Source organism: Antedon bifida, chromosome 8, assembly GCF_963402885.1.
Source record: "Antedon bifida chromosome 8, ecAntBifi1.1, whole genome shotgun sequence".
Taxonomy (NCBI): Eukaryota; Metazoa; Echinodermata; class Crinoidea; order Comatulida; family Antedonidae; genus Antedon; species Antedon bifida.
The window spans coordinates 17,508,363-17,527,203 of NC_136233.1; the positions used below are offsets into that span (position 1 = coordinate 17,508,363).

An 18,841-nucleotide genomic window follows, 5' to 3' on the forward strand; every position below is an offset into this window, starting at 1 on the left:
CTAGATTGTCCTTATTGGCGTTCCATACATAATTGTTTGGAAATTCCCAACTAAAAAGACATTTACGATTTCAATAATTAGTCACGTGATTGCTTTGTATTTACGTATAAAGACAACGCCCTATAAAAGTCAATACAATACAGCATATTCAAGCATTTAGGCGGATGAACCGGGAGGAGATGGCCAACTCAGTGTTACAACATAGTTTGTACTGTTGGCGTTTGACGTGCCCATCCCTTTCACATAAAAGCAAAAATGAATAGGTAAGTGCAAATTATATCGACTTTGACACCGATACTATTAACGTATACTGTAATGCAGTTTCGTACCCACCCCTTAAAATTTCTCAAAATTGTTTCAATACTTCATCCAACCTACTCACGAGTTGTCTACAACATTCTGCAAGCATTACATTGTAAACAATCGATATTTTTTTATTTATAACTATTTTAAATCAATTAATAATTGAGCACCCTTCAGAAATACATCGACAGCTTAGCTTCGCAAAAATCATCGCTAGGCCTGCCGATAAAAGTACGGAGGCCTCACAGGACATCAACAATTATAATGGCTATAAACAAATAATATTTTTTACATGTTTCTCGTGAAAAAAATTAAAGTTTTTTAATAAAGAAATATTTTTGTGTTTAATTATTAATTTGGTTAATTTTTAGAAATTTGTAATTAAATTTTGAATTTATACGGTTATTGTCTTATCAAATTGTATTTTTGTGAGGGTCCATAATGATCAGTTCGGCTGGATGGACCACCCTCGTAAAATATTATTGAAATACATGATGATGATACCCTCAATGATGAAGAACAATTGTATAATTATTATTTCTTTATTAAAAATACGAAACTCATGTCGGACTTTGGGAAATAATGCAAATTATTATTTAGTTTTTTATTATTATCGTTTAGTCTATCACTAGAGTTATTGTCCTGTGAGGCCTCCGTACTTTTATCGGCAGGCCAAGCGATGATTTTCGCGACGCTTAGCTGGCGATGTATCTATTCGGCCCGAGACGATTCGGCCCTGAGACGATTCGGCCCTGAGACGATTCGGCCCTGAGACGATTCGGCACACTTAAATTTATCGGCTTTGATATGCATGTTTTTCCCTACTAGGGATAAAAAAGATGCAATAAAGCAAACATGTTGAATTTGAAAACATTGTCGATTGATGATCAATTTTTAGTCGCGAAAGATGTTGGCCGCTTGGTAAATGAATGAAATAAACAAAGTTTTCGAAGAAATAAATTGAATATAAAATTACGTTTTTTAGTAATTTATTTCATATATTATATCAACATTGTCAATATCAATAAAATACGGATTGTTAAACACCTTTAAAAACTTGATAAATACTAAAAAAAATGAATATGAATTTGGTCGTGGGCCGAATCGTCTCAGGGCCAAATCGTCCCGGATTCATTTCTTAAGGGTGCTCAATTATTAATTCCCTCCCGTAACCGTCCTGTTTCGTAAAGTCCCTATATCAAATGACGTGACTGATTTACTTCAAACTAGCATGTCGTAATATACTTCTTTCGTTAATGCATTAACGTGTCCCAGTTTTTTTCGACAATAGCCTATCCATCCATTGTATCTAGCACGTCACGTACACGTAGGATCTATCGATCATATCATTATTTATAGGCCTACCTTTATTTAGAAATATAATAACCATGGAGTCTGTATAACATAAACAATAGTACATAACATGTTCTGCCACTCTTATAAATGATTTGGTATGATTATTCTATACTTAGGTGTTGGATAGCAAGGCTGTAAATCTTAAATAACGTAATGTCTGATGAGGAAGGTGGTAAGTAATTTAAAGCAGTCTGGTTGTTCAATTTAATCAATACCGGTAGACTACATGAACATAATAGTTTATATTGTTTGGCAGTGCACCCAACAGTATAAAGCACTGGAGCGCAACACATATCTGCACCTGCTTACATCAAAACAGGTTGTGTGTTATTGAAAGTTATCGCAATACAATTGGATTTGAGTATGCATAATTGTTATTCTATATTTAATAAATAATAGTCTAACCAGTGACATCACAATTAAATTCTATAAAACCCTAGTACTGCTACCTTCCTGCGTAGTCATAATGACTGTGCCTAATAGCGCTAAAGCACATAAATTGACTCATTAAAATATCCTCTGTATACAATATAAAAATCTTGCACAACTTTAACAGTGTGTTTCAATAACTTGGATGTGCATGTTAAGAGTGCAATTTCATTTCGAACATTTGTCAATTCCTCTTCTAGTTTCAATGTTTATGAGTTGAATGGGGAAAATATTTTTAAAGGGTAGCTCTTGCGTTCAAAATATCTACTGTTAAAATATAAAACTTTAAAACCACATTGATAATAACTCCACTTATTTTTCGAAAGCAGTGAAACAGAACGAGCGTATCGTACTGTTGTGCGAAAATAAGTGGGGTTATTATCAATTCTATAATAAACAATATATATGTTAAACCCAGAGCTACCCTTTAATAATTAATTCTCTCCATTCAACAAAAATATTCATTTTACTTTTATAACACACCTTATTTGTATGCAATTATTCCACCGATTCCTGAATCAAATATAGTTTAAATAGAAGAATATTATAACATATCGTAATATCTTTTTTAGTCTGTGGTTTTGGACAGAAAGAGCCACCATTGGTAGACTACATAAAGCAAATACTTCGAAATTATACCGGTGGTCAGTTGTTGAAGGTAGGTCTCTTGTCTAATTTACGACAGAAAAGCATATTACAAACTTTTGTTTTTATGCCTTTTACTCTATCGACTGTCATATTCTTATTTCCCCTCAAACCCATTGTCTTTTTAGAATAGAGTTGATACTACTATCATTCATATTTATAAATTGTACACATCCATTACTATTCATTTTTACAATATGCATATGCCAACTGAAATCAATGCCGGCCTGATGCACTCAATAAAGAGAACAGTTAGTAAGACAGAAAGAAGTAATAGTGCAAAGAATATTTATTTCAGGAGTTGACACAGAATGCAGATGACGCCGGAGCTGGAACAGTCAAGTTTTTATATGATGGAAGACAACATGGGACCGATCGTCTGTATCGAGGGAAAGGAATTGGCGATTTGTCACCTTTCCAGGGGCCAGCTTTGTGTGCTTTCAATGATGCAACTTTTCAAGACGATGACTGGGAAAGCATACAGAATTTATCGATATCTAAAAAGAGGGATGATCCAACAAAAGTTGGTCGCTTTGGAATGGGATTTGTCTCTGTATATCACTTGACAGGTAAATGTTATTGTAGCGCATTAATAGTTTTATCCTACTGTTCCTGTCTTTTCAATCCCTCAACTGTGCTTGTGTAAAAGAGTTGAATCTAGTGCAATCACAACAGAGTATTATAGTGGTTAATACATGATATCCAGTGCTCTCTATTCTGGCAGTAGACCTACAAACAGTGTATTGTAGGATAGGCCTACGCTATTATTACAGTGACAGGATCTATATATTTAACCGTATTCGCATGCACTGCACAGTCGATTATCGATATGCCCAGTAATATAGACACATTCTTCAAATATACATCCCTGTAGCATAGGCCCTTATCTTCGTCCAACTTAAAACCTTCCATCAGGATACCGATCATATGTTATGCTGTATCATGGAATATGTCAACGATACTGAATTCAGGTATGCTTATTCATTCATTCAATAAAATCCATTCATTACAAAAATACATACCGAAGTCACCCAAAGGCTGAGAAATTCTGCACACAATGTACAATAAATATCAAAATAAATGATAAAAACGATAATGCTATCTTAGTAGAACAGATTGCTGATTACAGTAGGCCCTACCGATATTAGGTGCTGATATTATGATGACGATATAAAATGATATAAAGTTACAAATGAACACTTTTATGATTTCTTTGTAATCTTTATATGATTTTTTTACTGTGAAACAAAACTAACTTCAATTTATATGTAGTAAATATTAAGTATCATATTTTTAACATTTAGATATGCCAAGCATTCTGAGTGGCCAGTATTTAGCATTTATGGATCCAAGAGAGACATTGTTTAACCATCAAGGTAGAATCCTACGTGGTCGTAAATTTCATAGACAGAAAAGTGTTTTCAAAGATTTGAATTTCTCTGACCAATTTGTACCATTTAAAAATCTGTTTGAAGATCCCATTCCTGAAGAAGAAACATTTATAGGAACAATCTTTCGCTTTCCACTTCGAAACCAACCATCGGTTATTTCAGAAAAAAGTATAGATGGAAATGATGTCAGAACATATTTTGATTGGTTTGTCGAAGATGCAAAAATATTGCCACTATTTCTGAAGAATATAGAAAGTATAACTGTAAGAGACTGAAGACTGAAAGACTCTCTGAAGAAGAAAAGTCGTTATTTTCTGTTAAACTGTCAGATGAAACCAGGGGTGATGTTAGGAAAAGAAGAATGAATATGATAACATCCATTAAAGACAGAAAACAACAAAAACATGAACAATCATTTTCCCAAATATTCCCAATGAATATTCAGGTAGAAGAATTTGAGAACCATACAGTCATTGAGTACAAGTGGCTTGTCAGTAATTATATGGGCAATCTAGATCCAGAATCTGAAATGTTTAAACTAGCAACAGATCATGATCGGCTTCCATTGGTTGGTGTAGCCATGCAGGTTTCCTCAAGCCACATGATGCAGATGATCGAAGGCAGGACATTCTGTTTTCTTCCGCTCCCATCAGAAGACAACTACAGTGGGTTACCAGTACATGTGAATGCTGATTTTGGTGTTAGTGATGACCGTCGTTCAATAAAGTGGCCCGTTAAAGATCGTGATGATAAGATGTCAAAATGGAACCAACTTCTTCTACAGATCCTTGTTCCAAAAGCATATGTGAAGCTCATTCTCGAAGCTATCGAGCTACATAAAACAGGCCAATGTTCAGTTGAATGTGTATATCAGACGTGGCCTGACATGGAGAAAGTTAATGTTCCTTGGAAGGAGGTAATGTGTCCTGAACTGTTCAAACTATTACTGAATGAGAAAGTGTTCTTTAGTGAAGTTGGTGAAGGTGAGTGGATAAGTGCTAATACTGCAATATTTGACCTTCTTGAGAAAGTTCCAGAAGAAACACAATGCCTCATTTTAAAGCTTCTTCTTGAAAATAACATGCCGGTTGTTTCAATTAAGAAGTATCCAAACATCAAAAAGGCAGTTGTAAACGAAAAGTACCGTATTACTCCCAAACTTGTTCGTGACACCCTACGTAATGTTTGTTTGAGCAGCCTCACCAGTTGTGAAAAGATCAACCTCTTAGAGTACTTACTAGACGATGATGATTTCATTGATCTGCAAGGATTTGAGTTGTTGCCAGTAGCTGATGGATCGTTTGGTAAATTCGCTTCTGGAGATACAAATGTGTTATTCTTTGCATCAAATGATTGCACAATGGATCTGGTACCAGGTCTGAGCAATAGATTTATTAAAGAAGATCTAAAAGAATCACTGAAGGAAAAGATCATAATTGAAAGTGAAAAAACAGGTAAGTTATTTGGAGTTTTGTGCGTTTTATCTAGTTTCAAACTTCCAACTTTATTGTCAACAAGAAAAAAAATCATATATTGACAGAGGGTGATAAGATATAGTTATAAAAACTAATCAAGCACCATCTATATAACAATACAAGATAATTATATAAAATACTTAGTATATTAGTCGTGCAATAACATAAGTAGGAGACATAACTTAAATGTTAGACAACATTATTAATAAACTGCTTAATGTTTAGGCCTAATAATGTAGAAGTTTCCAAGACCCAGATTCATTATTAACAGATAATTTCATTCTCACAAATTAAATTGATTCTTTTTCAGGTATAAACCAGGTTCAGAAACTTAAACCTAAAATTATTTCAGCTTTGCTCAAGGAAGCATTGCCACGTGATTGGTTAACCCAACCAGATGTCATATGGTGTCCTGGCAAGAATGGTCATCCGCCACTGAGCTGGCTTGAACTAATCTGGAATTTCATACAGAGAAACGTTTGTAATGATGCAGAGTGTAACATCCAAGAATTTGAAGGTATTACACTGGTTCCCACCAACTTCAGAAAAGACCGTGATAACATCAGATTAGTTCGATTCCAACAGAATTCTCACATTGTTGTCACCAGTAGCAGCAACAAATCAAGTATCGAAGATATAATACCACAACTGCATCTAATTCCTGTTAACTTTGATAATGCAGAATTTGTGACTCTTCCTCCTTCTAAATGGAGAAAGTACTTCCACTATGCACAACCCAGAGACATCTTGCGAATTTATGCGGAAGCCAAAACTAGTGAAACATTTAAGGAGGATGTTGATAAACTACCTGTGAATAATGTAGAGTTGTTGAGGGCATTTTTGAAAGATATTCCAAATGATATGACACCTGAAGAAAAGAATATTATAGTAAAACTTGCTGTCTTTGATAAGGCAACAGGTGTCTTGGGAAGAACCAATAGATTCCAGGCAGCCATGGAAAACGGCAAGGAGCTAAGGACAGCAAGTAAAGATACTCTTCCAGTCGACTTTCAAACAAGTGAGGACATTCTTGATGTATCAGGTGAAGATTCCAGAATTTTGGCCTCTAAATTAAGCCTTAAACAATGTCCAAGAGAAGATGTGCTGTGTCAAATGATTCAATGTACAGAAAACAAGAAGTTGACAGAATTAATCATTTGGATAATGGACAGGTGGGACGAAGTCAATAAGACGTACAGGTCGAAAATAATAAAAACAATACAAGACAAACCATTTATCCCTTTACAAAACGGGAATCTTCAGAAGGCATCTGAATGTTTTGATCCGTCCGATCACCTTTTAAGCAAGCTGTTTAGAGGAGAAGAGGATTTATTTCCTGCTGCACCATTTGACTGTAATTATCGAGATATCCTACTACAGCTTGGATTAAAAACACATAAGCAAGTAAAACCTTTGGAAATTAAAAGAAGTGTAGAACTCCTAATGTTACATCCTGACGAAGGCAAAGCACATGCTGTATGTGAACTGTTAGAATGTTCTCACCAAATTCTGGATGATATGAATCTGCTTACATACCTTGAAAACCATCAATGGGTTCCTGTGGTAAAGATTGTAGATCAACAGATATACCCAGTAGAATTTCCTTGGTTCCAGTCAAATCACACTCTAGTTTCACCAAAAGATGTAACATCTGTCTCACACGCACCTTTAGTTGGCTCAACACTGGCTCTTGTCTCAAATGAGTACAGCCAATTATCTAAAAGATTCAAGTGGGATTTAAAACCTCCATTAAAGTCGATTTACACACATCTACAGAACATAGTAAGCTTTGTAACTGATCAGCATCAAACTAGGAACACAGATCTCATAGATACCATTGAAAGAATACTACCCGATATATACCACGTTATGCAAAGTAACATAAATGAGTTTAAATCATTTAGAGAGCACGAGGACAAACTTGTTTGGACGGGGCAAAGTTTTGTTGCACCGAGACAAATTTTAATTAAAAAAACTAGGCGTACCTTAGAACCATACCTATATACTCTTTCTCCAAAATTAAATGCGTACACACACTTATTTAGTGAGTTTGGAGCAAGTACACAATTTGATGGTGAGACCGAACCAATGCTTAGATTGTTGGAGGAAATTGTTCAATTCCATGAAAAAGCTGATGGTAACGTGAAAGAAGAGCGCATTAACGATGATAGAGATCTGGTAATACATATCATTGAATCTATTATAAACTTGACACAATTTTCCGATGAACAACTGCCCGACGAGGTTAGAGATCGAATTTTGCTTCCTGTGGCCACTGAAAATTCAACTTGCCTGAGGTTTGCTACGTGTGATGACGTATGCTTCCCAAATGAGGAATGGTCAAACGATGAAGATTTTGAAGATATAAAATTGGTGCATGAAAGTGTTCCCCGTAAGATTTACCAACGTCTTGGTGTAGCCTCACTGGCTCAAAAGTTTAGCGGTGCCATGTCACTAGAAGGATTTTATCAAGCTGGTCAAAAAGAGGATCTTACTCAAAGATTAAAGAACATTCTTGACAGTGGATACATTGAAGATTCCATTGCCAAAGAGATGATTCAAAACGCTGATGATGCAGGTGCCACTGAGGTTAAATTTATGATCGATATGCGCACAAATAGTGAGTTGAAATCAAAGCTGTTAGATAAAGGTATGAAGGCATGGAATGGTCCTGCATTATGGGTTTATAACGACGCAACGTTTAGTGATGCAGATTTTGAGAATATCACCAAAATTGGTGGGAGAACAAAAAAAGACAACCAGGTTCAGATCGGCACATTTGGTTTAGGTTTCAATTCTGTTTACCATATAACAGACGTTCCTAGTTTCTTGTCTCGTGGTATGATTGGGTTTCTTGACCCTCACACAGAATTCTTGGATAATCAACTCAGAGATAAGAGCAACCCAGGAATTAGGATCGATCTAAATCGAAGTAAATCTACGTTACGAAGATTCAAGGATCAATTTCAACCATATCAGGACATATTTGAATGTGACATTCTCCAAAATAGTAAAGTTAACTTCAATGGAACATTGTTCCGTTTGCCATTAAGACAGCGCGCCATGGGAATTGAAAGTCAGATAAGTGATAAATACTTTGAAGAAGATGACACTGTTCAGTTAATGAAAAATGTAAGCGAAACGTCTGAGAAACTACTTCTGTTTACGCAACATGTAACGAAGGTATCCGTTTATTATTTACGACCTCTTCAAAACCCAACGCATGCTGTAAAACTGTTCTCTGTCGAAAAGTATCCAAAACAATACCTGAAAAAGATAAACACTTCACTGGATGATCAAGATGAAGAAAAGAAATTTGAAATTCAAAACAGCATATTACGTGAAGCTTCTCAGTATCTGTCACAAAAAGAGTATATAGGTGACTATCCATCTGCATTAACAATGGTGAGTGTTGAACATTGTTTAACACCAGAGGGTGCTGATCTGTTTCATCATATTACTTCGAAAGATTTCAGAGATTGGTTAGTGTTTACTGCAATGGGCCAATCACAAGCTCTAGATTTATTCAAGAAACTAAACAATACGTCTACATCACGATTTAAAATTCCATGTGGAGGAGTAGCACTTCCAGTCAACAGCAGTCTTAAACAAGGTGAAATATTCTGTTTCCTGCCACTTTCAATACCAGCATGTGGTGTACCTTGCCATATAAATGGTAATTTTGTGGTATCTACTGATAGGCGTAGTCTTTGGAGAAGAGTTGCACAATATGGTGTGGACGAAAAATCTGATTGGAACGAAGCCATTTTTGTGGATATCATTACTAGAAGCTATGTGAGCTTATTAAAAAACGAAGAAGCACAGAAATACTTTGGAACTGCCTCAATATATGACCTTTGGCCTGGTGACATTCCTCAGCAAAGTGAATGCTTTCCTCTTTTAAAGGCATTTTACAGGGCAGTTGCATATGGAATTGATGGTTCTGGAAATAAGCCATGCGTATTCTATAAGGATAATAAATGGTTACATTTTGATTCAATCCGCATTTACAAACCAGATGTTGAGAATACCACTATCACTGACAGTGTGAAGACAGTTCTTCAGAAATTTATCTCGCTGGGAAGATATGTTGTAGACATTCCAGATAAAGTTGTCAATGGATTTCAAACAGCCGGTTGTGACAATTTGAATGAAGTAATATACACCGAAGAACGCTTTTTTGAAGAAATATTTTTTCCTAACATCAGCGAAATTGAAAATGATATTCGTAGCAGATTAACAATGCATGTTATTGACAATTATAAGAGACCGCTGTATAAAACTCTCTTAACGACCATAGCGTGCATTCCAACAGGCAATACTAATCATTTGCAAATGATATCTGCCGTCGTACACCCGGATGGCAAAGTAGCTAAACTGTTTGAACCTGAAGAAAATCGTTTTCCAATCCAGTCCTTTCAAGACGAGACACGCATGCAAATTATGGTTGAACTTGGAATGATAAAGGATAATATAGAGTTCCCAGAACTTTTAAATAGAGCTCAAGTTATTGAAAAGAGTAAGCATAATAGGCATCACAAGATAATGAGACTACAATGCTTCATGATGTTTTTGGAAGAAAAACGATTGAAAATTGATCAGGAGTTTAAAGAAGAAATTTCAGGTTTACGGATATTGCCAGTTTTACAAAGACCCAAAGATTTTCCAAAGGAATTTCCATGGTTCACCGAGTGCGGAAATTTTGTATGTGCCAATCACCAGGTCTATCCTTCTACGTACACAGATTCAGTATGTTTTGTAAAACCTATCGTTGATGAAGTGGTTTTTAAATGTTGCCAAAATGCAGAACGTGTACGTCAGATATTTAATCTAGCAAACGAATTGACCACATTATATTGTCATGACGTGACAGAACAACTTAAACGGTTAACCTATATTAAAAATGAGCACCTTGTAGAGAGCGAATCGATTGTTTTGCGCATGTGTAGAAATATATATTCAGATCTTGGAAAACTGCGTGATTGTGAAGACGCCCTTCATACAGCATTACAGAATTCAACGATTGTCTTTTGTTCTGGAAGATTCATGAAGATTGAGCATGTTGCACTAAAGTGCAAAAGAGAATTCCATCCGTATCTTTACAAGCTACCAACTGAACTTCGAAAGCATAAACCACTTTTTAAATTGCTAGGCATTGAAGATGATTTCTGTTATTCTACCTTGTTAGATGTCAGCTATAATCTTAAATTAAAGTACAAAGAAGAGGCCCTTGAAGGAGACGATTTACAAGTGGCCATTGACATGGTTCAAAGTATTGCAGATTGTAAACTTCATGAAGATATACCCGAGGATGTACGCAGCATTTTAGTTCCTGATAAACAAGGGCAGTTGAGGCCAGTTGATGAACTGAGCTTTTGTCTTCATGACACTTCAGCTGATGCTATAGAAGGAGAAATACTGTGCCATGACCGAATCCCCCACAAATTGGCAGCGGATATAGGCATAAAAGATATAAGATCAAGTGTACTTTCCAAGCATGGATCGAAGCTTAAATATGGTACAACGTTTGGGCAAGTTCAAAAACTGACCAATCGAATCGGTGAGATCCTGAAGGGGTATCCTTGTGATGAATCAATATTCAAAGAGCTGCTACAGAATTCTGATGACGCCGGAGCAGACGAAATTAATTTTATATTTGACCCACGGCAACATTCAGATAAAAATGTATTCTGTGAATCCTGGAAACAAACTCTTGGACCAGCATTATGTGTTTTCAACAACAAACCATTCACAGAAGATGACTTAAAAGGAATTCAAGAACTTGGAACTGGTGCAAAATCTGAGCATCCAGATAAGACAGGTCAATATGGAATAGGGTTCAATTCTGTGTACCATCTTACAGATTGTCCTTCATTTTTAAGTAATAACAACACCCTTTGTATTTTTGATCCACACTGCGCTTTCATAGATCACGCCACTGTAGATTCACCAGGATTCCAGTATAATATTTCACCAAAAGTGAATGAAGTATTTCGAGGGGCTCTCTCTTGTTTTCGGTTGGAAACAATAACAAATCATGGTTGTACTTTGTTTAGGTTTCCTTTACGTAGTACAAGAATGAGGAGTTACACTAATTCTTTGAATAATCAAGCACCAATGAGCAAAGAGATATTCGATAGTAACAAAATGCAAAAATTGCTTAAAACGTTTGAATCAAAAGCGTTTCATATGTTATTGTATTTAAATAATCTAACAAAGATTACAATTTCACATATTGATAAATATAACAAAATGAAAACCGATTACTCGGTGAGTGCAGAGTTATCACCAGAAGATAGGCAAAAACGGGAGGAGTTTCACCACTATGTAAAGGATTGTGCTAATAAATCTAGCATAAAAGGAATCGTTATGAAAGAGGTTACATATGAAATGAAAATTTCAGACATATTTGGTCAAAAACAAGTATGGTTAATTAATCAACGTATAGGATCGACTGACGAGATTCCGGATGTATTATCTTCCGCATACGAAGAAGGAAATTTGAAACTATTACCACGAGGTGGCGTGGCAGCATGCTTATCGAAAACATGTACTCAACGTACGTATTGCTTCCTACCTCTTCCAATAGATGTGAATCTGCCTGTTAGTATTAATGGCCATTTCAGTCTTGATTCAACTAGACGGAATTTATCAAATATTTCGCAAAATGATACCTGGAATGAGTATGTTAAAAGCCAGGTTATTGCTCAGTCTTACTCTCAAATGTTAATGCAATTGAAAGACAGAATCTTTGAATCGGTCAATGAGAGTACATCACAAATGACCTGCTCTTCTGAGGAGTTGGACAAGAAGATGGCATTATATTGGCATTACTTTCCAGATATAAATAAAGTGCATTCAGAGTGGACAAAATTGGCTACACAAGTGTTTATCAATGTTCTTCAAAATAATATGTCAGTGTTTCCGGTGACCAGACGTCTAAATAAAGTTATGAGCCGTAGGCTTATAGGTAACAGATGTAATTACTCATTCGAATGGCTTCCCGCTTCTGGATCCATTGGGGAAAAGGCATACTTGTATACAGAAGTCGACGAAACAAAGGCAGTTCCAATACCAATTCTGCAACAGATCGGTTTCAAAGTAACAATTGTCCCTGATAATGTCTACAATGGCCTAATTAGAGCAACGTCACCCAATGAGGCTGGTGTACGTCCAACCTACTCAGTCGAGAAAGTTTCTCCGAATTCTGTCGTGAATTTTCTCAAAACTGAATTCAATCCAGGTAAATTACCATGTAACATCACTAACACAAGTATTAATAGTGAAGAAAATTACTTTAAACTGCTCGAGTATATTGATTTGTACGGTGAATTACTAAATGGCAATACTCCATTAAATGACATGCCAATGCTGCTAACGCAAGACTTACAATTACATAGGTTTAGTACAACAGGCAAATCATTTCTATCAAGAAGGTACAAGTTACTTCCAAAATGCTGGAAAGAGTTTGTACACAGTCGCGCTCAACGCCATTTCTCAGCAAAGTCACCTGAAATCAACAAATTCACCATTAACGATCTTGTAGAACGGCTAAATTCTAATTTAGGCATACACAGGGTAAATTCTAAAGTAATTTGGGATTCTCAGAGTGAAGAAGCGCCAAACGAAACTTGGATTCAAGAATTTTGGGACTTTTTGAATGAAGAATTTAAAAATTATTATGTATATTCTCGTGTGCCTGATTATAATGAGAAATGTACTCAACAGATTAAACAACAGATAGGTAATTGGTGTGTGGTTCCTGTCCTAGTTACATTGAAAGGAAAAGTGAATCATTATTTAATGCCGTTTTCAGAAGCTGACACGGTAATCTCTCACAAGGTAACTGGTGGTACAATTAAGGATGCTCTGGCTAAGATGGAACTGCCAGTTTTAGATGAGTTAATGTTTTTGAGAAATGATAGGACTCCTTTTGGTACCCTTGATAGGTCAACTATTGACTTTATCGAACGATTTATTGCCACTGAAAGCACTCCCGAAAGAATACTGAAAAGTTTGGTTCGTTTGTTAGAAGCAAATGAAAGAGCATTTGATTCATTAGCTGATGAAGACAGACGAAATATTTTGTGGTTTTTTGGACGGTTTGTTAGATCACAGATGATAAAGGAACAGCATATTGGTGATTTGAAAAAGTTGCCCTGCTACCTTTCCATTCACGAAGAATTCATTGCCTTACATCACAGCAAACAGCACTTTGTTCTTCATCCTGGAATTCCGAAGATTGAAAAAGAAAAATGGTTAGCTGAATCAAAGGCAGAGTTCATTAAAGATGATGGGTCATTGAAACAACTACACACACTTGTTGGTTTAACAAATTGTACGGAATCCAGTGTCTACAAGAAGTTCATTCTGCCATCATTCAAACAATTTACTGATGAAGCAAGAATTCAACACATGGAGCGAATACGATGTATACTCCTGTACAACCAACGTAGGTCATACATGATATATGACATGGATTTGAAGAACGTACCTCTAATAGCTCACAACGACAAACCGTTAAAACGTATATGCGATTATTTTGATGACTCAGACATAATATTCCAACATATGCTACAACCCGACATGTTCTTGCCAGATCCGTTCGATAAGAGCAAATGGAGAGAATTGATGACAGAGCTAGGCTTACAAACAAAACCCGAAGAAGATATGGTTTTGGAATTTGCAAAGAAAATTGCTGAAATGATTGCTGTTAAGGAACATGTAGGTCTACAACAATCTAAAGATCTTGTGAAGTACATTAACAATAGTAAAGAATGGAAGAGTGATGTATTTTTCTTAGGAAAATTAAGTGACATTGCATTTTTAGTGCCACGTACCTTGGATAAGAACTTGGTGGAACTCCACAAACAGTTTTGTACAGGATGTACTGATACAAGAGGTATAGCATACAACGGCGCATTGACTCAGTCTAATACACATCTTGTCTGGACAAGTGCAAATATTTTACCTGACTATGCTGTTCCTTTCAAAGTGTCATTTAGTAATCCGTCTAAAGCATTTATGGACATTTTAAAACACCTAAATGTGTCTGAAGCTCCATCACTCAAAATTGTTCAACAGCATACTAAAAATCTATGCTGCCATCTGAAAGAAAAATATTATAGCTATTCAAAAAGAACAGGAACAGGAGCAACATCTTCTGAATGCCAAAAAATTTTACATGATGTGATGCAATCAATCTATCAACATTTTTCTAAGCAATGCAAAGACGGTAATGTGAATGCTGATGGTATTGTGAAAGAACTAACAGACGTGCCCATTCTGTTAGCTTGCGACGATACATTACTCATCCCGCCTAAGTATACTGTTAAACATATGAAGCCAGGTCTTATACTTACACCATACATCTGTGCAATACCCAACGCCTTTGTCCCATATATGGACTTATTCAGCCACCTTGGTGCTCAGGATGAACCTTCTATTTGGCAATGCTGTGAACTTTTGAAAATGGTTCACGATGATATAAACGAACAATCGTTTGATAAAAATCCAAATTTGGTCTCCATGATAAAATTTGCTGTTAAAAAAGTCTTCGAAAATTATGAGGATAAAGACTGGTTGCAAGATGTAACGAAACTGTACCTTCCAAATCGAGCGTACCAACTCGTTGAGTCGAGCACTATGAAGTACTACGACAAACCACTGTTTGAGGATAGAATGAACGAGAAAAATGTCGAAAAAATTCTTTTCGATTTATCTGATGCCGGTTTGAAGAGTCCTGCTACTGTGTATATTGAAAACATGCCGGCAGAAATAAAACCTAGTAAATTCAGTGAACATGTGACAGAGACTATGAGTTCAAATCAAAGTGAATGTCGTTATGCCAAGGAAGCGCTTTGCGATCAGCTACATTTCATTAAACGTCAACTCCAATCCATAGAATTTCGTCAAGGTATTTGTCGTATTTTAAAACATGAGGCTAATCAAAAGAATGTTGAACTGTCAGAAACTTACCTTTCCGACATCTTCTCAAGATTATCTCGAGATCAGCTTACCATTAAATGTATCAACAACTTGGAAACCCATCTTGAGGAATTTGGTGAAGTAATTGAAGGGAGCACTTCTGAATCAGAATGCTTCCTAGAAAGAGAACAATCTGTGACCATTTTTATGAGGCATCATGATGATGGAGATAGCTTAGGTGTTACTACTAATCTTAACATAAAACTGTCAGAGTTTATTTGTGACCTTACAGGAGTGTTGGACTTCAAGACAGTGTTAAAGATGATAGTTAGTGATCTAAACAAAATACAGAAGTTGCTAAGTGAAATAAACGTTCCGGCATTAGACGCTATAAAGTCCGATAGAATGGCGCCGCCAAAGCTGGGATCCCGTGTACCAGATGATGTAGTTGAGTCATTAGATAATGATCCATTCAATGATTTTACTGTTGGGGAGTACGTTGTATATGAAACAGATCAAGAAGAATTTGTGTATGCAAAAATATTACAGAAAAAAAAAAGGAATAATTCAGGAAGCTCGCTCAAGAGAATGTATATTATTGACTATGGGACACAAAGTACTGTGGGCACACTTAGTCTATACAAATGGCGATCGCGTAAAGAACCATGTCACACAGATTTGGAATTGCAGCCTTATGTAGCTCCTCCACATGACAATGAAGACCCTAAATCATCGTTATCCCCACCAGTCAGTGAAAATCTTGACGATGCTAAAAACAAATTGTCAGACAAACTTGAAGAGATTTGGACACTAGAAGATACTGAAAGAAAAAAAGCAATCAAACGATTATACTTGAAATGGCATCCGGATAAAAATCCAGGTAATGAAGACTTTTGTACTGAAGTTTTTAAGCATTTAAAAAATGAAATAGATCGTTTAGAAAAAGGGCTTCCTAGACGCAAAGTATCGGCTGAGAGAAATTACTATCAAAGTAATTCTGGAAAGTGGGAGGAACATTTTAAGACTTGGAACCAAAGAGCTGGAAGAGACAGAAGAAATCGAAGTTATAATTCAACAGGGTTTGGATTTAGTGGTGAGACGAATTATCGTAATTTTGCATATACACCATCGCCGGGCCAAGCTAAACTGTGGCAAAAGCAAGCTCGTCATGACTTTGAAGCAGCCAATAATGATATCAATAGGCGTAATCCAAGTTATGAATGGGTTGCCTATAAATGTATGCAAGCAGCAGAGAAGTCGTTAAAAGCTGCTATATTATCACATACTGGAAAAAGCTTTATAACACATAATCTCACCCGGCTGGCAATCAACGTTGAGTGTATACCAGGGTGTCCACCTGATCTACGTAACTATGTAAATGAGCTATGTACATACGGCAAAGATCAGAATGCCACTCGTTATCCACGTCGGTATAGCAATCAGATACCGCATGCCATATACGATAGAGAAGATGCTGACAAGTGTATCTTAAATTCAAAGACAATTTTAGACATGATGGATACATTTATTAACTGAGTATGTCAATAATGAGGACTAATGATTAAATGAACGCAGCATAATTCATGGGTACAGAGTCTATGTTGCATATTTTAATAGTATGGCTATGGATGTTTTAAAAATAATTGAATTAACTAACTTTCTTACGTACAAACGTGAGAGAAATATGTTCGTATAAGAGGTTATTCTGTTTTGATTGAATTTTATGAAAGTATGTTAAATACCCTTCTTACATGTGAATCGATTTTATTGTTACTAATTCTTCAAAATTTAAGTTACGAATATTGTCCCTCGGCTACAACTATCATTTATCGGCCACTCGGATTCTAAGAGATTTCTTAGGGAATCTGAAAAACATATGACGTTCTTTTTGGTTATTTTCTGGAAGAAAATCACGTGATTTTTTTCAAGGGACTGGTATTGGCGTGGCTAAACTAAATAATGTTGAGATAGTAGGTTAAATTCCGTGGAAGTAGTGAAGGTATTTATTTGCGTTAGAAATTTCCCGTAATTTGTTTTTTTTAAATTGTTAGGGCTACAATATCAATTCCTATGAAATTAAAATAGTATACATTTATAATTATGTTGAAAGAAATTTGATTATATTTTTGTCAGATAAAAATCAGACTATTTGGGAGGTGGAGGACGGGGGTTGGGGCGTGCGAATTATGCGCCACTGCGAAGTAAATAGGCACACCGATATGTAAATTATTAAAGATGTATTTTCCCCCAAAAAACATGAAAAATGAAGAATACGCCATTTCGTGTTTTAATAAAGTTAATCATTTCCGTAGAAACAAAACAAAAATGTTTTCACTTTTCGATCCATTTTTTTTTCAAACTATTATGTGACATTAAAATGACATATTCAACGATTTCAAACATTTTCAGGAGGACAATATATCTTTACAGAAAATCTAAATCCAACACAGACATGTGTGTTGTAGTGCATTGAGGTTTTTGTTTGTTTTTCATTGTTGAATATTTAGTAATTGTGAATTTTAATTATTCAATAAAAGGCCGTATTTGAAAACATCAATTAAATAAACTAATCTGTTAAGTACACTTAGAGATGATTTATTCACCAGAAATTTAATGTTGGGTAATGTTAATGACACTCATCGTGAGATTGCCAGCAACAGAAATAAGTGGCTTTTGTTATTTTGATTCATTATGTTTTCATTATTAATTTTTTTGGATGTAGATAGCATACATGTTAGAACTTAATCAGAATTTGCAAATGCGTGTTTATATTACAGTTTTTGGAAATAAAGTTAAATAATAATATAAATATGGGCAAAATGGTTAGTATTTTCACAGGCAAATTCACGCACGATACGTGGAGGAAGATCACCAGTTTTAATTTTACACAATTGCCTACTTCTGATCATGAGTAAGTAGGGAGAGTAGGAAGTAATAAGTAGGAAGAGCAATAATTTCAAGAATCGGTGGGAGTGTTGACAAATTGATGCAAAGTTAAGTGGTCTTTAAATAACTTGAGCTATGAAGATAACCTTCAAGTTGCAGAGATTTTTTTTTCGCCTCATGATGTGTGGTGGAAAGGGGGGACGTATAATTAGTGAACCCCAAACACATTTGGTCGCATACCTTTAACTCTATTCCACCGACCAGTCAATTCCACCGATCAATATGCTTTGATCGTCCTCAGGACTCCAAACTATATATCAACAAAGCATGTTATTTCTTAAATTTATTAAAACTTAGTGACTTTATTTCTATATACTACTGTGCTCCCCTGGTGGAAAATTGGGTTCAATTGAGCACAGTGTATTAACA

General features: G+C 35.7%; 1 protein-coding gene across 1 annotated transcript; it reads left to right on the forward strand.

The window, feature by feature from the left end:
• The first annotated feature begins 1,772 nt into the window (after positions 1 to 1,772).
• Positions 1,773 to 18,797, forward strand: LOC144851022 (sacsin-like). The gene is made up of 6 exons (XM_078708545.1): positions 1,773 to 1,831; positions 2,661 to 2,746; positions 3,032 to 3,302; positions 4,038 to 4,109; positions 4,325 to 5,578; positions 5,910 to 18,797. Exons 1-6 carry the CDS (start codon positions 1,813 to 1,815, stop codon positions 17,060 to 17,062), a joined length of 12,855 nt encoding a protein of 4,284 aa, XP_078564671.1. The 5' UTR covers positions 1,773 to 1,812; the 3' UTR covers positions 17,063 to 18,797.
• Positions 18,798 to 18,841: the final 44 nt, after the last annotated feature.